Below are 14,374 nucleotides of genomic sequence, written 5' to 3' on the forward strand. Positions count from 1 at the left end.
AAATTCTAGCAGTGACGGCAGTTTCAAACATAATGTTCCGGTAATAGAGGTGTGTACCCGGCTGCCGTTCTCGAATAGGTTGCCGTAAAGTAAGTTTGGTCGTTGTTTTTTCAGAGGGTTTTGTCAAACCACCCCCCCTCTTCTTTTATTATGCTGATTAAAGATCAAATTTGTTACTTTTGATGGAATATTGATTTTGAGAATTAGGGTTTTTTATTTCAGTATATTTTTGTAGTTTGAGGTCTTCTTTCCTTATATTATATATTTGTGCAGTTACAATAATGAAGATGTTCTCTCATGTACGGATCACTTGGACTTGGAGCATCCAGGTCGGTCATGACCTATAATATAAGTAAATTTAAAACTAGATACATCTATGTAGATATTTGTTAGTGTAAAGATAATTAAGGTATATAGAATGTTACAATACTATAGAGATTAGGTCTCATATCTTCTATCCCCGCTTCATAACTCTCATCATCAAACTGAAAAAAGTGAAAGTACATCAAATTGTTCTTAAAATGATTGTATAACCAGGGATAGAGGAGATAATATCCGAAGGAAATATTGGTACATGCACCTATATAACAACTTGTGATTTTTCATATACATTTTTTCAGTTCAATATAATTTAATATTTAGATAAGTAATGGAACGTTCGTTTCATATCAAAGTTTATGTCAACACTGTTAACTAATAGATTTTAAAGTTGTTCCACACGTGTAACACACGGGTTCTTAAACTAGTATAAAGTATAAACAAATGGTCTGAATTTAGCCGTAGAACAACAGGCATTCACACTGTTGTTCAAAATACACAATTTTTAGGCCATAAACACCATGGTTATGTGCATTTGTTTGCATGTAAATATCCCTTCATAAACAAACAAGCAAAGCTCATATAAAGAAGCACAAACACAAACAGAAGACCATCGTTCATTGTCGCATATTGACCTACCTATATCATATAAATACTTTGATCAAAAGAGGAACCATGATCGCCGTGTATTGATTTTTCGGCGCATAAAGTCAAATGGTGAGATTTAGCAAGAAAATAACAGTTGCATAGTCCATGCCACAAAACGAATGTGCATCAACAACCAAGCCTCTATACAAATTTTCAAGAGTAAATCAAGATCATGAATTCAAATCAACATTCAACAAGTTAAAACCAAAGATTCAAAGATTATACACAAACCAAGAACAATGTCAAAAGGTATCATAAAGGTAAGAGTAAATTACAAAAATCGTCTTTTTGTATGTCACTTATTGCAAACTGTGTCCTTTATCTTCAATAATTACAGAAAAGGTACTCGATGTTTGCAAACCCTTGCAAGTTATGTCCTTTAAGCCGAACTCAGTTAATTTTTTATGGTTAAATCTGACCAAATGGACCCCACCTGAGGGTATTTTGGTCATTTTACTCTTATGTGAGGTCCATTTGGTCATATTTGACCACAAAAATACCCTCATATGGGGTCCATTTGGTCAGATTAACCACAAAAATTAACTGAGTTAGGGCTAAAGGACATAAGTTGCAAGGGTTTGCAAACATCGGGTACGTTTTTTGTAATTATTGAAGACAAAGGACATAATTTGCAATAAGTGACATACATAAAGGACGATTTTTGTAATTTACTCCAAAGGTAATTAATCACTCTTTTTATACAAGCACGCATAAGGTTTTTATAAATGAGTAATGACTAAAAGATTTTATAAACAAGTATTTAGTTTAAAGATCGCTTAAAGAAACTGGAAGGAATTGTCTTTACTAATATTGTTTTCAAATCCAAAACTGAACGAGCCCCCATGGGGAACAACCCCAACCCCCCCCCCCCCCTCCCCCCACAGATAATATTCCGGTGCCTTCGGTGACCTCCCCGAGCAAACACATCTCTATCTCTCTCTTGAATCTCCCTCTCTCTCTCTCTCTCTCTCTCTCTCTCTCTCTCTCTCTCTCTTGATTCATGGAAGGGGATGAAGGGAACCATCCCCCTTGGTGGGGATGAAGAATTGAAGATAGAAGTTCTGAGAGTGAGTATTAAAAGTTAAAGAGTTAAAAGTTGCAAATTAAAAAAATTGGTGCACGCTGGTTACATAATAGTAATTTAGTTCAACACATTTTGATAGGAAGTTTACATAATATTAATTTGTATAGTGTGAATCCATAAACATATGAAAAACTTTTCATTTGGAAAGACTAGAAACAGGTTGAAGACCATGTTTTATAGCAGCTTTCCAAACAACATCAATCCGGTCCACATCAAGAGCACCTACTTCATGGTGAGTCCATCCTTCCAAGCTATGTACAACCCCTCCTGCATGACATGCATGCACTATTCCTCTTCCCATAGTATACTGCATTCCCACAAATATTAAGTTAACCATATTTAAACTAACTCGATATAAACGTCTATATGCGTATTCATACTTTAGGCGAGACAACTAAATACCTCACACGATCCAAGCCCTTCAACGTCATCAGGAAGTTTCATGGCGGCAAGGTCGCCATAAGTGCAGTCCCTTCTAAAAGCCAAGATGGGCGGCACCACAAACTGGTGAAAATGAGTTCCTGGTGGCGCCCATCTTTGCTCTCTAGGCGTTATCCATTTTCCAACCACCCATGTCTATCGTCATCAAACAAATTAAACATTTTAATAAAATTAGTATATATGTGATTTAATTACACTTATGTAACGTGTGATTAAAAGTAATCAACCTATGTTGTAACTTTTGTAAGTATTCTAAAAATAAAAATATTTCAACCATAATAGACTATATACCTTGCAATTTTTTGCTGCTTGGTATTTGGTGACTTGAACTAAATTCTTCTGGCAATTTGTTGGTGCTTCTTCTTTGATATTTTGAAATCTCTCTGTTGATAGAGTCAGCATCTGTATTTTTTTTTTATAAGATTGGTAAAATAAGTAAATAATAATCTGCATGAAGCAACATACGCGTTTTGGATGTATAAAACTAAAGGGTGTTAATATTCACACACCCCTCCCTTCTATCTCTTTCTATATATACATAGATATATATACTGAGAGATAGAGTGAAAAAAGATGTGAGAATAAGACATATGGGTGTGAGAATAGTAAGAGCCAAACTAAAACAACGACTTTCTGTGGGGATTTTGATTTTCATAAAATCTCATTCGTATCCAAACAATAAAGTAGCATATTATTTTACTAGATTTGAAAATAAATGGGTTGGTTCAAAAGTTAAATAATTATTTCAATCAAGATGGGTAGGTGGCACTTAAAGTCACCATACTAGCTGTTACATTTTAGGTAACATTTAAAAGCTAGTATTGATGAGCTTTCTATATATGCATAAGTTTAATTATACAAATGTTATATTTCAAGTAATGTGGATTTGTCGCGATTTCTTGACAAACATAAACAAGACTTACAAGAACGCGTACACCTCGTCGGCAAAGGTAAAGTGCGATGGCTCGTCCAAGCTTTGAAGTGGCTCCAGTGAGGAACACTTCTTTAACGGATTCATGAATCTCGTTGAGGATAACGGCAGCAGTCAGTGTATTCCCATGGACTACACGTACTTTCAAATTGGGATGCTTATTCACGAACAATGTTCCACCTCCGTTAAGTGCTTCGTTCTACGTTTTCCATATTTTAATCAACCAAAAAAGTAAGTTCAGAAAAAAAATCTTTAGCCAAGGTTAAGCCTCTCAAGTGGACCTATTAAGGGTCTTCAACAAGTAACATTCACCATTTTGAACAATATGTATAACTAATATTTGAGTAGGGGAGTGATCATCAGAAAAATCATTATAATCACCATCGTCATCATCATCATCTTCATCATACTTAGTAAATCTCACCAATAGCAAAGCTAAAGTAGGGTTTGGGGAGGGTAAGATGTAGATAGTCTTACCTCTACTCGCAGGAATAGAGAGACTGCTTACAATGAGACCCCAGACTCGATGGTAGTTTGGCATCAAGCCTTGGACATAAGCCACATAACACCCAACAATTAAGACAAATGATAAGTGCTTGTTGACCATATATGGATAAGTGCTTGCGGTCCGTAAGGCAAAAAAAAAAACTCATTATAATGAAAAAACTAAAAATTTAGTACGTTTTTTTATAAAATTTATATTTTTTGTATAATGCATATATGCACTATATCAAAAAAATGTACTAATTACATATATGTAGTATATCACGTGTAATACTAAAAGTGACCCATGCGGACCGCAAGCAAGTTTCCATGTGATCCGCAGTGTGTTTATGCTAAACTTTTTTGGGCATCATTTTGAGTAAAGAGTTTTCTCATGATTATCTTCCTATTTGAGTAATGGTATATTTTGGGGATACATTTTAATAAGGGATATGTAAGTATGTATCCCCACATGCCCTAATTTAATAAAAGGATTTCTTCACTTTTGCCTAATATTGTTGGCCTAGATATGTGTCTTATCGACTAGATTTTATCCCATATGAGTGATTATTCACACATAAGAGCTTATGTGACGTACAAACAACGTTTCAGTAACATTAAGCCCCTCTTGTTTACCATATAATATTGTCTATTTCACTCATAAGAACCTCACTATTTTGTGTTTTATTACCAAAGTAGAATTTTGGCAAGAAGTTATCCATCATAAATTGCTTCGATGGGAAGATGTGTCTTAAACATGTTGATAGTATTTTAGGTGAAACATTTATTATGACACTACATCTCTTATGTTCGCGACCAATATGTGATTTGGCTAAGATGCCACATGCCAGTGTTAGAGTTATGACCCTGGGCATCTATGATTCGTCCCAAACAACATATTCATATGAGCGATTATAACATTACCTTGTTTAAAGCAGCAAGACTAATGACCTTGACACCCAACTTGTCGGCCCTTAGAATGGCGTCCTCAATATGTTTGTTAATGCCTTGGCTAGCGAATGGCAAGAAATACTGCATAAGCATATGAAGGGGTTACGAATTTAATTAAACTTATGTTTAAGAACGGGAACACACGCTCCTTAATTCCACGCTACCTAAAAAATCCTCCTAAATACGTACAAGTTTTCATGAATTTGTAAAATGGTAGGAACCTGCCTGGAATCCAAAGCGAGGAACAGCCCATGTTTGGTGCAATCTTCCTCGTAAGTGGTAAAATGACACAAGGAATGTCTTGGATCGCGCCCACATCACGAGCATCAAGAGGAATGCACCTGGCCATAGGTGAAGCAAGAAAAGCCTAGCTCTGTAAGGCATTGATGCAAATGATCTGACGACAAAGGGGGCGTGCAATGAAGATGTCATATCCACCACATGTGCCAAGAACACAAAATCCGGCGCCCTACTCGACTTACCTTCATATATATATGTTATATTTGTATTAGAACTTCACTACAGATTTTATATTAAGAAACATAATATAATTTTATGAAAGTGATATAGAATACATTAGGGGAGGGGGGTGGTCACTAGTGATAAAATTCTATCACTCACAAGCACCAATCAAGTTCCGCCATGTCAGCAACCATTTTCCCATCACTCACAACCTTTTTTAGTGGGGGTGGTCATCACTCATCACCACACCCAACAATTTCCCCCCAACCAACAATTACACTCACAAAAAAAAAAAAAAAAAAAACCATAACGCGTTGAAAAAATCACGAAAAATGTGATTTCGTTAAACTATCACGCGTTACAGCAAGCAGGCGGGGTGGGAACTACGGGTTTTCCACGCGTGATAAAATTTCCGTTATAAAAATAATGGCACCGCCCCGGGCGGCCTTATACGGTTGTTTATGAAAGTAATATAGAATACATTACACGGTACATGTTTATAGAAACATAATATAATTTAAGATTCAATACAAAGAGTACAATTGTCCTGTGGGGACGTGTTTTGATTGTTTTCTATCTTAACTAGATGATTTTCCGCCCGCGCGTTTCGGCGGGGACCCAATGACTGCAAAACGCGTGTCAGCAACGGTAAGCAAATACCGAATATCAAAACACAAATAAAAATGACGTGATAAGGATAGTCACTCTATCCTAAAAAAACGATTTTAAATAACCTAATATATAATAATAGGACCCACACGTCTTACACGTTGGAAATTCGGTTGTTTTTAGTTCAGTTATTACGGTGCTAACACGTTAAAATATGGATGAGCTCGGTACCGGTAACGACACCGAAAGTACTGATCCGAAGAATCTTGAAATTAGGTACCGGCACCGAAAATACTCGGTACAATACGGTATGGTATTTGAAGGTAAAAATCAATAAATACAGGTATGGTGCTAGACCGGTATCGATCCGAAAGTAACGATTCTGAAAACGCCAAAAGGTGGGTATCAAATTGGTACCGAAAAAGATTTGGTATAGTAAATTTGGCACCGATACGATACCGGTTTGATTACAGGATTTGATACGATTTGCTCATCAATAATCTAAATATCCAAGTAAATTTTAAATGCTACAATTCATTCATTACAGAAAAAGACAAAAAAAAGCAAAATAAGTTGTTGCGTATATAAAACCTCATTCAAACTAAATACAGTTTACTTACTGTGTGTATGAAAAGTAATCTAAACGGTGCAATTACTTGCATTGCTACATTGCTACAGGATTTGATGAGCTCGGTACCAACCGGTACCTAAAATTCTGTTACCAAAATCCTCAAAAGTGGGTAGAGGTACCGAATATACCTGGTACGGTACGGTACGGTACGGTTCGGTACCGGTCGATACTGGTACGATACCGTTATTTGAAGGTAAAAACCGGTGAATACCGGTGCCAAACCGGTAACAAAAATACACCTGATTTGGTAAATTTGATACCAATACTAGTACCCGATGCCATTTACTTATCAGTTAGTAATTTTACTATTCATTTATTTTGATTTTAAATATATAGGGTAAAGGGTAATTAATGCATGCACACCCTACCCTACGCCCCTACACTATATAAAATTCAAAACAGTACATTAGTTGTAAAATTTCAGATTGTGACTTAAGACCTACCATGTATATTGCAATCTAAGTCTGGTAGGTGTGGGGTTCGTTTCCATTCCTGTCGAGGACTGGCGACGCCCAAACACCATCCCCCGTCCCCGTCCGGCTCTGGACGTTTGAGACGTTCCAAAAAATGTGGGCCCCTCTCAATTGTTACCATTAAATAAAAAGAAATTATATTCACCATTTTAAATTTCAAAAGCAACGGTCATAAACACCAAATATATAAATTTCAAACTTTTTTTCACCTCCATTCACTATTTTAACCCCTTTTTCTCATCTCTCTCCTTTTATTTTTTATAAAACATCTTCCACTTTTATAAACTTATATTCTACCATGGATCCTTTCAACAACCCAAACGTCCCCAACAACCCGAACAATCCCAACAACCTGACCCAACCAAATGTTTTCTCGGTTCCGGGATATTATCTGACGATCGAACCGAACCAATTCTCTCAATATTTGTCAAACGCCTTTGCCGCATTCCAACACTCACCTAACCAATTGTCTCAAAATCAAGCCCTTCAACAATTGATGATGCGGGGTGCTCTTAATCTCCAACCAAACCCGATGCAACCCGTTCAACCCCAACCGATCCCGACGCAACTCCTTCAACCCCAATCCGAACCCGACGAGGATGTGGAATTCCCGAAACCCAACCACAAAAAGAAAAAGGCAAACGAAGAAAATGCAAGTAAGTGGTGGGTGAGCAACCGTCCAAACCAAAGGTGAAACCGTGGACGCCAATCGAAGAAGAAGCCTTAGCTAAGGCTTACATAGGCACGTCTACACACCCGACAAAAGGTTGGTAGAACTAACTTTTTTTTTAAGTTTATATTTTTTAGAATTAGTTTTTATTTTTATTTTTTGTAACATATTTTTTGTAACGTATTTTATAGGTAATAATTAAACGGGTGACGGGTTTTGGAAGTTGGTTTTGGCGAAGTTCCTTGAGCTAATGGACCAAGGCCCGTATTGAGATATCGACTCGGTGTCATCAAAGTGGCAAAAAATGAACGGGTTCGTCAATAAGTTTTGCAATGAATATAATAAAATATATTCAAGTCGGCGTCGTAGGGGCATGAGCGACGAAGATGTGTTTAAAAAGGCGTTGGAGATGTACAAGGCGAACAATGGTAATACCAACTTCGCACACGTTCGCGCGTGGGAAGTTTTGCGAACGCACCAAAAATGGGCGCCGATTCCCAACGAGGTGGAGATGGCGAAGTGGCAAGGACATCGGAATCGGGTAGTTTTAGCGCCGGTGGATCGGACGCGAGGTGTCACATAAACTTAAACGATGACGCCGAGTTCGACGAAGAAGAATACGCCGTACATGAAGCGGAGCGTCCACCGGGCCGGGACAAATCAAAGAAGGAGCGGGCGAAGGGGAAAGAAAAGAAAAAGGTGGACCCGAAGATGGACGAGTTTATGGAACAATTTAAAACGTACACGTACGTCTCGGCCCAAAAGGCGAAGGCGAAGGAGCGAGCCATCGAAGAAAAGACTCGTGTGGCGGAAGAAAAGTTACGCGAAAAGGTCCGATTGTCTAATGAAAAAATCCGATTGTCCGATGAAAAGATTCGCCTCAAGGAATGAGAAATAATAACGATGGATGTCGATGATTATCCCGAGCCGAAACATTCGATGTTGAAAAAACTACAAACCGACATCATGAAGAAGCATCAAATTATTTAAGTCTATGTTTTTTTTAAGTTTATGTTTTTTTTATTAAGTTTATGTTTTTTAAGTCCATCTTTTTTTATTTAATAAGTTTATGTTTTCTTTTTTAAGTTTATGTAATGGTTTTTAATATTAATGAAAATATTTAGTTAATTTATTTGTTAAATGTTAAAAAAAGTAGGAGATTAAAAAAATAAAAAATATAAAAATGGTGGGGTAGGATCATCTAGGACCATCCTCCCATACCCTCTAGTTTTGTGGGATGGACCATCCTTGGAAAGACTATGATGCGAGACTTACGTGGCGGATCATCCTCCAAAGGAGGATGGGCACCATACCCTCTAGCCTAACATGCATGTATGCATATATATGATGATTGTTTAATATATAAATAATGTTTAGTAAGTTACCTGCATCTAGAGTTATTTTCTTCTGTAATACCCAAGAGTTTGTGTCTAAAGTGTTCCAAATGGCATCATAGAGAGGCATAAACAGGCAATAGTTGGTCTTCATCTCACTGTGGTGTATGCTGTAGTATCTGCCAAAATAAATAAATAACAAAATACATAATAATATTCCAATTGAATAGTAAGAACTTTTTTAGTTCACGAGTATGATACCCTTAAAATTCAATTAAGTACCAAAAAGTCGAAAAACAAAGTTCAGGGGCCACTCTAGCAGGGAGCCCAAATTTTTATTATATATTTTTAAAAATATATATATTTTAGGACCTATTTTTTCTACTCACGCTAGGCCTCCGGATTTTCAGAGATTGCCAGAGGACGCCTCTAATGGAGTTCGAGCTAATAGATATTTAAAAAAAAATGTGTAAAAAGGTAGATAAAATAGCATTTATGTGTGTTTAAAAATATCACCCGTAACATTAAATAAGAAGGTACAATGAACATAGTTGTTGAAATTTCTGTAAAATGTTATAATTATTTTCACCAAACCACTACTAAATAAAGACTGCCAATCTTGACCATTAAACGTCAGTATTTCTTCTAGAAATACAATTATTATTAATTTATTATTAACCTATTAAATTTCTTCTAGAAATACAATTATTATTAACCTATTAGGGCTAAACATACGCAATCCTTTCTAAAATTTTACCGTAGCCAGTAACATCAAATCAATATATATTTTTGGCTTTTAGTGTGAAAAGATAAAGGATAATAGTGATGTGCAAGTTAGAACTACATTGTACAACAAATAATAGAATAGAAGTGACTACGTCTTGCTTAACTCTCTATTATCAATTTAGGTCAAAATGATATTCCTAAATAGCTTCATCATAAGCTAGTGGAACAAATGTTTGTTGTTAGATAACTGAACTTTAAACTACATTTAGATATCTTAATATATTAGGAGGCGGGCCACTCAAACCCTTGCCCTCGGGTACCCCTTACCCGCAGGCCAAACACCGCCGCCGGTCCTGCGGTTGAGGCCTGGCGGGTAGGGGGTGGGTTGGGTGGTTGCCGCTTGACTTTGTTGATTTTGTATGTATGTGTCATAAAAAAGGGAGAAGGTATTTTAGGGTAGTGTGGTGTCACAATTTAAGGTAATAGATGGTCTAAATAACGTGACGCGACTGGATTGGCGGGACTTAGGGTATATGACGCCCTTCCCCCTAAAAATGAGTTGGAATACTTTTTAAATACAACATAAAAAGGTATATTGACTTTTTCATGGTATAACATTTTTAATATCGATATAAATTACATAGTATGACAAAATAACTTACGATGGGGTGTAGAGAATATATTTGAAGATTGGAAAGCGGTCGAAAATCCAATGAGGCATGATCTCAACGTTTGAATGGCCGAAACATCGTAAGAAATCAAAGACAAGAACATAGCCAAATATTATGGTTTTCGATCCGTAACCAGACAAACTACAACCAAGTATCGGTAGTCCAAGCACAGTGGTAACTAATAACTCCTCTAAGAATGTGGTGCTTCCAACTGCCACAAAACTAATTATTAGTAAACAAAGCATCTAACCGTATAACATCACAAGTGTTTGTTTTCGTACTTATGTCCGATGATCATGTTACTTTAATATATTTTGAGTACACGACCCACATTGTCGTTTTATTAGAGTTTTGTTCTTAGACTGTGGGGTATGGTGGGGTGGGGGTTTGGGACATGGGTTGACACGTGGACAATGTTTTAAAAACCGGTTTTTAAATCAAACCGGATTAGGCTAAAAAATGGTTCAACCGGTTGAACCAGGTTGTACCGAGCGGTTCAACCGGGTTGACTAGGTAACTCTATAATTTCATAAATTACAACATCAACTCAAAAGTTAATCAAAAAATGCATGATTACATAATAAAAGATGATCCAAAAGTAAATCCATAATAAAAAATAATTCAAAAGATAATCGAAAATTATTCAATTTTTCAACAATCTTTTTTAAATAAAGGTATACGATATGTTTAATCCATTTGAGTGTTGAATAGATCAAGTTCACGATCGTATAAAAGATGAAATTCACTATTATCACCATCCTCATCAACTAGAAGATAACTATTTTCGGTTTCATACAATATTAAATAAGAACTTTTAGTTACGAATAATCATAATATATAAAAATTACGTAAGATAAGTAACATATATAATAAAAGCAAGTAACAACCCAAACTAAAATAACCCTGGGCCGGTACCGGTATTACGTTTCAAACCGGTATACCGGATTTTACCGCCGGTACAAACCTTATACCGTTTCACTTATTTACCGGGGTGTTTCGTACCGGATTTACATCTGGAAACGGTAATACCGGTATAATCGGCCGGTATTTACCGGTTTTTAAAACATTGCACGTGGACTTCGAGGGGCACCGCTGGTCAGTTGCATGTTGGGACGGTATGGCGGGGCGTGGCTAGCCCGTGTGGGTTGGCCACGTGTTATAATTTTTTTTTTTTGAATTATTATAAAAATACACACAAAATTAAAAAAAAAAAAAAAAAAAAAAAGTCTAGCCACCTATAGCCTAGCCAACCCAGCCAATGAGAGCCGGCCACGGAAGACCGCTAGGCCTCGGGCTGAAACCCCGGCCCAAGGGGGTGGTGACTTAGGCGTTTGTACCCAACCCCCGCCCCATACCCCATAGTCTTATCGGGTTGTAGAAACGGGTCCAAATCATCAAATGAGAATCATGTTTAACGTCATACGAAACAAGCATGGAAAATACAATCTTTAAGCATTGAATGATGTTCATCCCCCAATTTGTACACACAAACAAGAGTTGTATTCTTTAATCAAAGTACAAATATGTCGAGTTTTGGACCATCGACATAACTATAGAAGTCGCTCGAGTTTATCGCATTATAAATGTACAAGAAAATGTGGTAAACTATCAAGGTTCATTACATGATTAAGAATCGTTCAATAGGTTTTTTTAAGAAAGTTTTTTAAATGTTTTTTGTCCATATTCTTGAGAAAAACATTTATTCATTACAATATAATATATATATATTTTTTTTGAGGTACCTAATAACTTTTTTATGTGGCCACTGGGTTTGATCATAAATGAAGGAAGATGGGGTTATGAATGCCATTACCTGTGACAGGTTGAGGTACAGTTGATGAATGGTGTAAAGAATGATAAGGGGTAAAAAGGTAATCTCCATGTAAGAATCTATGCACCCAATAGTAAAGTGGTTCTGAAACAAGCACATGCATCACAACAATGGTAACAAGCCCTTTGGTTTCCCAGACAGGCAAGTTGGCAAAATTATGAGGGAACATGCAAATACATGATGAAGCTATCAAAGCTTGCAATATTATGAAATTGTCCCTGAAAATAAAACTTTCATCAAAACAAATGCAAACCCATTAAAGAATTTTGTAAAGTAAGTTAAAAAAAAAACCTTACCAATCCCATTCTTTGTCGATTTGGTCAAAGTCAACGCTGTGCTGTATAATGCGACGATTTCGGGTGAGCCAAAGCATGTTACAAAAATTAGTATACCATGCATATAGATGAAATCTAAGAATGGTTATCAAGAGAAGGTGGAACCACCAATTGCTTGCAAGATCATCATCTGCTTGTAGTCTTGAATACAGAACTTTTCCGACCAACGGTCCAAGTAATATATACTAGAGTTTCATCAAAAGTTTTGAGTTAGCAACATCATATAAATGTGTGTTTTGTTTTGTGAAAGTGAAATGAATGTAATTACCTTGAAAATCCCAAAACTTTCCCAAGGCCATGAAGAAAAGGGAGCAGTCTTGGGCATTATCACTAGCCGAATGAAAAATCTAACCCGAATCGATGCAAATTAGTATAGATTGAATGAAAAATCTAACCCGAATCGATGCAAATTAGTATAGGTTCGTGCGACGGTTGGATCAAACCCGTGACTATTTTTCACTCTAGAAAACTTCTTGCTGTAATAGCAAAACAGATGTATGCATATGCTATTATGCTACTAGCTCAATATGCAAGACACCAAAGAGGTTTAGAGGTTTTGGGTTATTTTGTTTTGTGAGCAAAATAAAGTGAAAAGAAAGAGATTATATATAGGGAATAAGAAATGCAATATGGGCCTATATGCATTTGTGAAATGGCCAAGATTAGGTATCAATGAACTATTAGGTGAGGAAAACTGAAAGAATTGTAATCATCAGCAAAATTAGGTGAGGAAAACTGAAAGAATTTTGATCATCAGCAAAATTACATTTTTGTCGTAAGGAACTCTAGGTTTAGTTAATAACTATAACTAGAAGATTGACCCGCGCGCGTTGCGCCGCGACCAACGAAATTGACATGCTGTTGATCAGATTCACATTTACAATGTGTTAAAGATGTTTTTGTGAGTTAAATCTGTATTACTATCTTTGTACAAATAAGACCATGTGTAGTGGTAACTTGTTATAATGCCCCCACCATGGGGCATTATCCGACACGTGGCAACCCAGTCAGCATGGGGTATTATAGCATAAAGTGGTGTAGTGGGGATAATGCCCAAATAATGCCCCTTCCAATTATTAAACAAAAAAAAAAAAAAAAAAAAAAAAAACAACAACAACCTAAATGATATTGGATAGTCAAACATGGAAAAAGCAACCCATTGGATGCATGCAGCATTTTCATTATAACGCCAAAGGTGATTTTTTGAATTTTTTTTATTATAACGCCTAGTGTAGTGGATGGGGGGGCGTTTTGGGGCGTTATTTTTCAATTTTTTTTAAAATCACGCCCCACTACGGGTGGTCTAAGTAACTCACCAAATAATCTCAATACAATTAATGGTATCATAATTACTACGTTACATGAGTTATATCCAAATAAATAACTTATCGTATTAAGCTCCCCGCGTTGCAACGGGGGTGTAAAACCATGACAAATAGCACCAATCTCACACTATAGCCAACGACAACCAACATTGAAGTTGCGGCATCTTAACTTGAAAAAATTAGACCGACATATAAAAATAGAAAATAATAACTAACTCGATTTAGGACTCGCACGTTGTGACGAACTTATTAAACGGGAAAAATAGACGACGTAAACACACTGAATCACACACGTACGTTGTACCATGTTAACTCGCAAAATTTAGAACGAAGCGCATAACAAAACATAAAATTGTTGAACCACACACACACATTGTGCCGTGTTAAGTCGCAAAATTTATATCTAAACGTAAAACGAAAAATCTTGCAAAATATGAAAAACATAGGGGAT

The 14,374-nt window shown here is 36.4% G+C and overlaps 1 protein-coding gene across 1 annotated transcript; it reads right to left on the bottom strand.

Moving 5' to 3' along the window:
* Positions 1–2,040: 2,040 nt before the first annotated feature.
* LOC110884239 (very-long-chain aldehyde decarbonylase CER3) lies at positions 2,041–13,177 on the bottom strand. The gene is made up of 11 exons (XM_022131929.2): positions 12,867–13,177; positions 12,560–12,783; positions 12,246–12,481; positions 10,424–10,643; positions 9,087–9,214; positions 5,082–5,338; positions 4,830–4,937; positions 3,415–3,621; positions 2,783–2,893; positions 2,453–2,626; positions 2,041–2,357 (listed from the first exon to the last, which is right to left on the bottom strand). Exons 1-11 carry the CDS (start codon positions 12,921–12,923, stop codon positions 2,187–2,189), a joined length of 1,893 nt encoding a protein of 630 aa, XP_021987621.1. The 5' UTR covers positions 12,924–13,177; the 3' UTR covers positions 2,041–2,186.
* Between the last annotated feature and the right edge of the window lie 1,197 nt (positions 13,178–14,374).

This window comes from Helianthus annuus, chromosome 6, assembly GCF_002127325.2.
Source record: "Helianthus annuus cultivar XRQ/B chromosome 6, HanXRQr2.0-SUNRISE, whole genome shotgun sequence".
NCBI lineage: Eukaryota > Viridiplantae > Streptophyta > Magnoliopsida > Asterales > Asteraceae > Helianthus > Helianthus annuus.

Excerpts from the sequence above, each read along its gene's own strand:
- LOC110884239 (XM_022131929.2), bottom strand. The coding sequence starts at position 12,923 with ATGCCCAAGACTGCTCCCTTTTCTTCATGGCCTTGGGAAAGTTTTGGG. Across the intron at positions 9,215-10,423 it reads TATATTCTCTACACCCCATC|ATACTACAGCATACACCACA; the intron begins GTAAGTTATTTT and ends TTATTTTGGCAG. Across the intron at positions 4,938-5,081 it reads TTCCTCGCTTTGGATTCCAG|TATTTCTTGCCATTCGCTAG; the intron begins GCAGGTTCCTAC and ends ATGCTTATGCAG.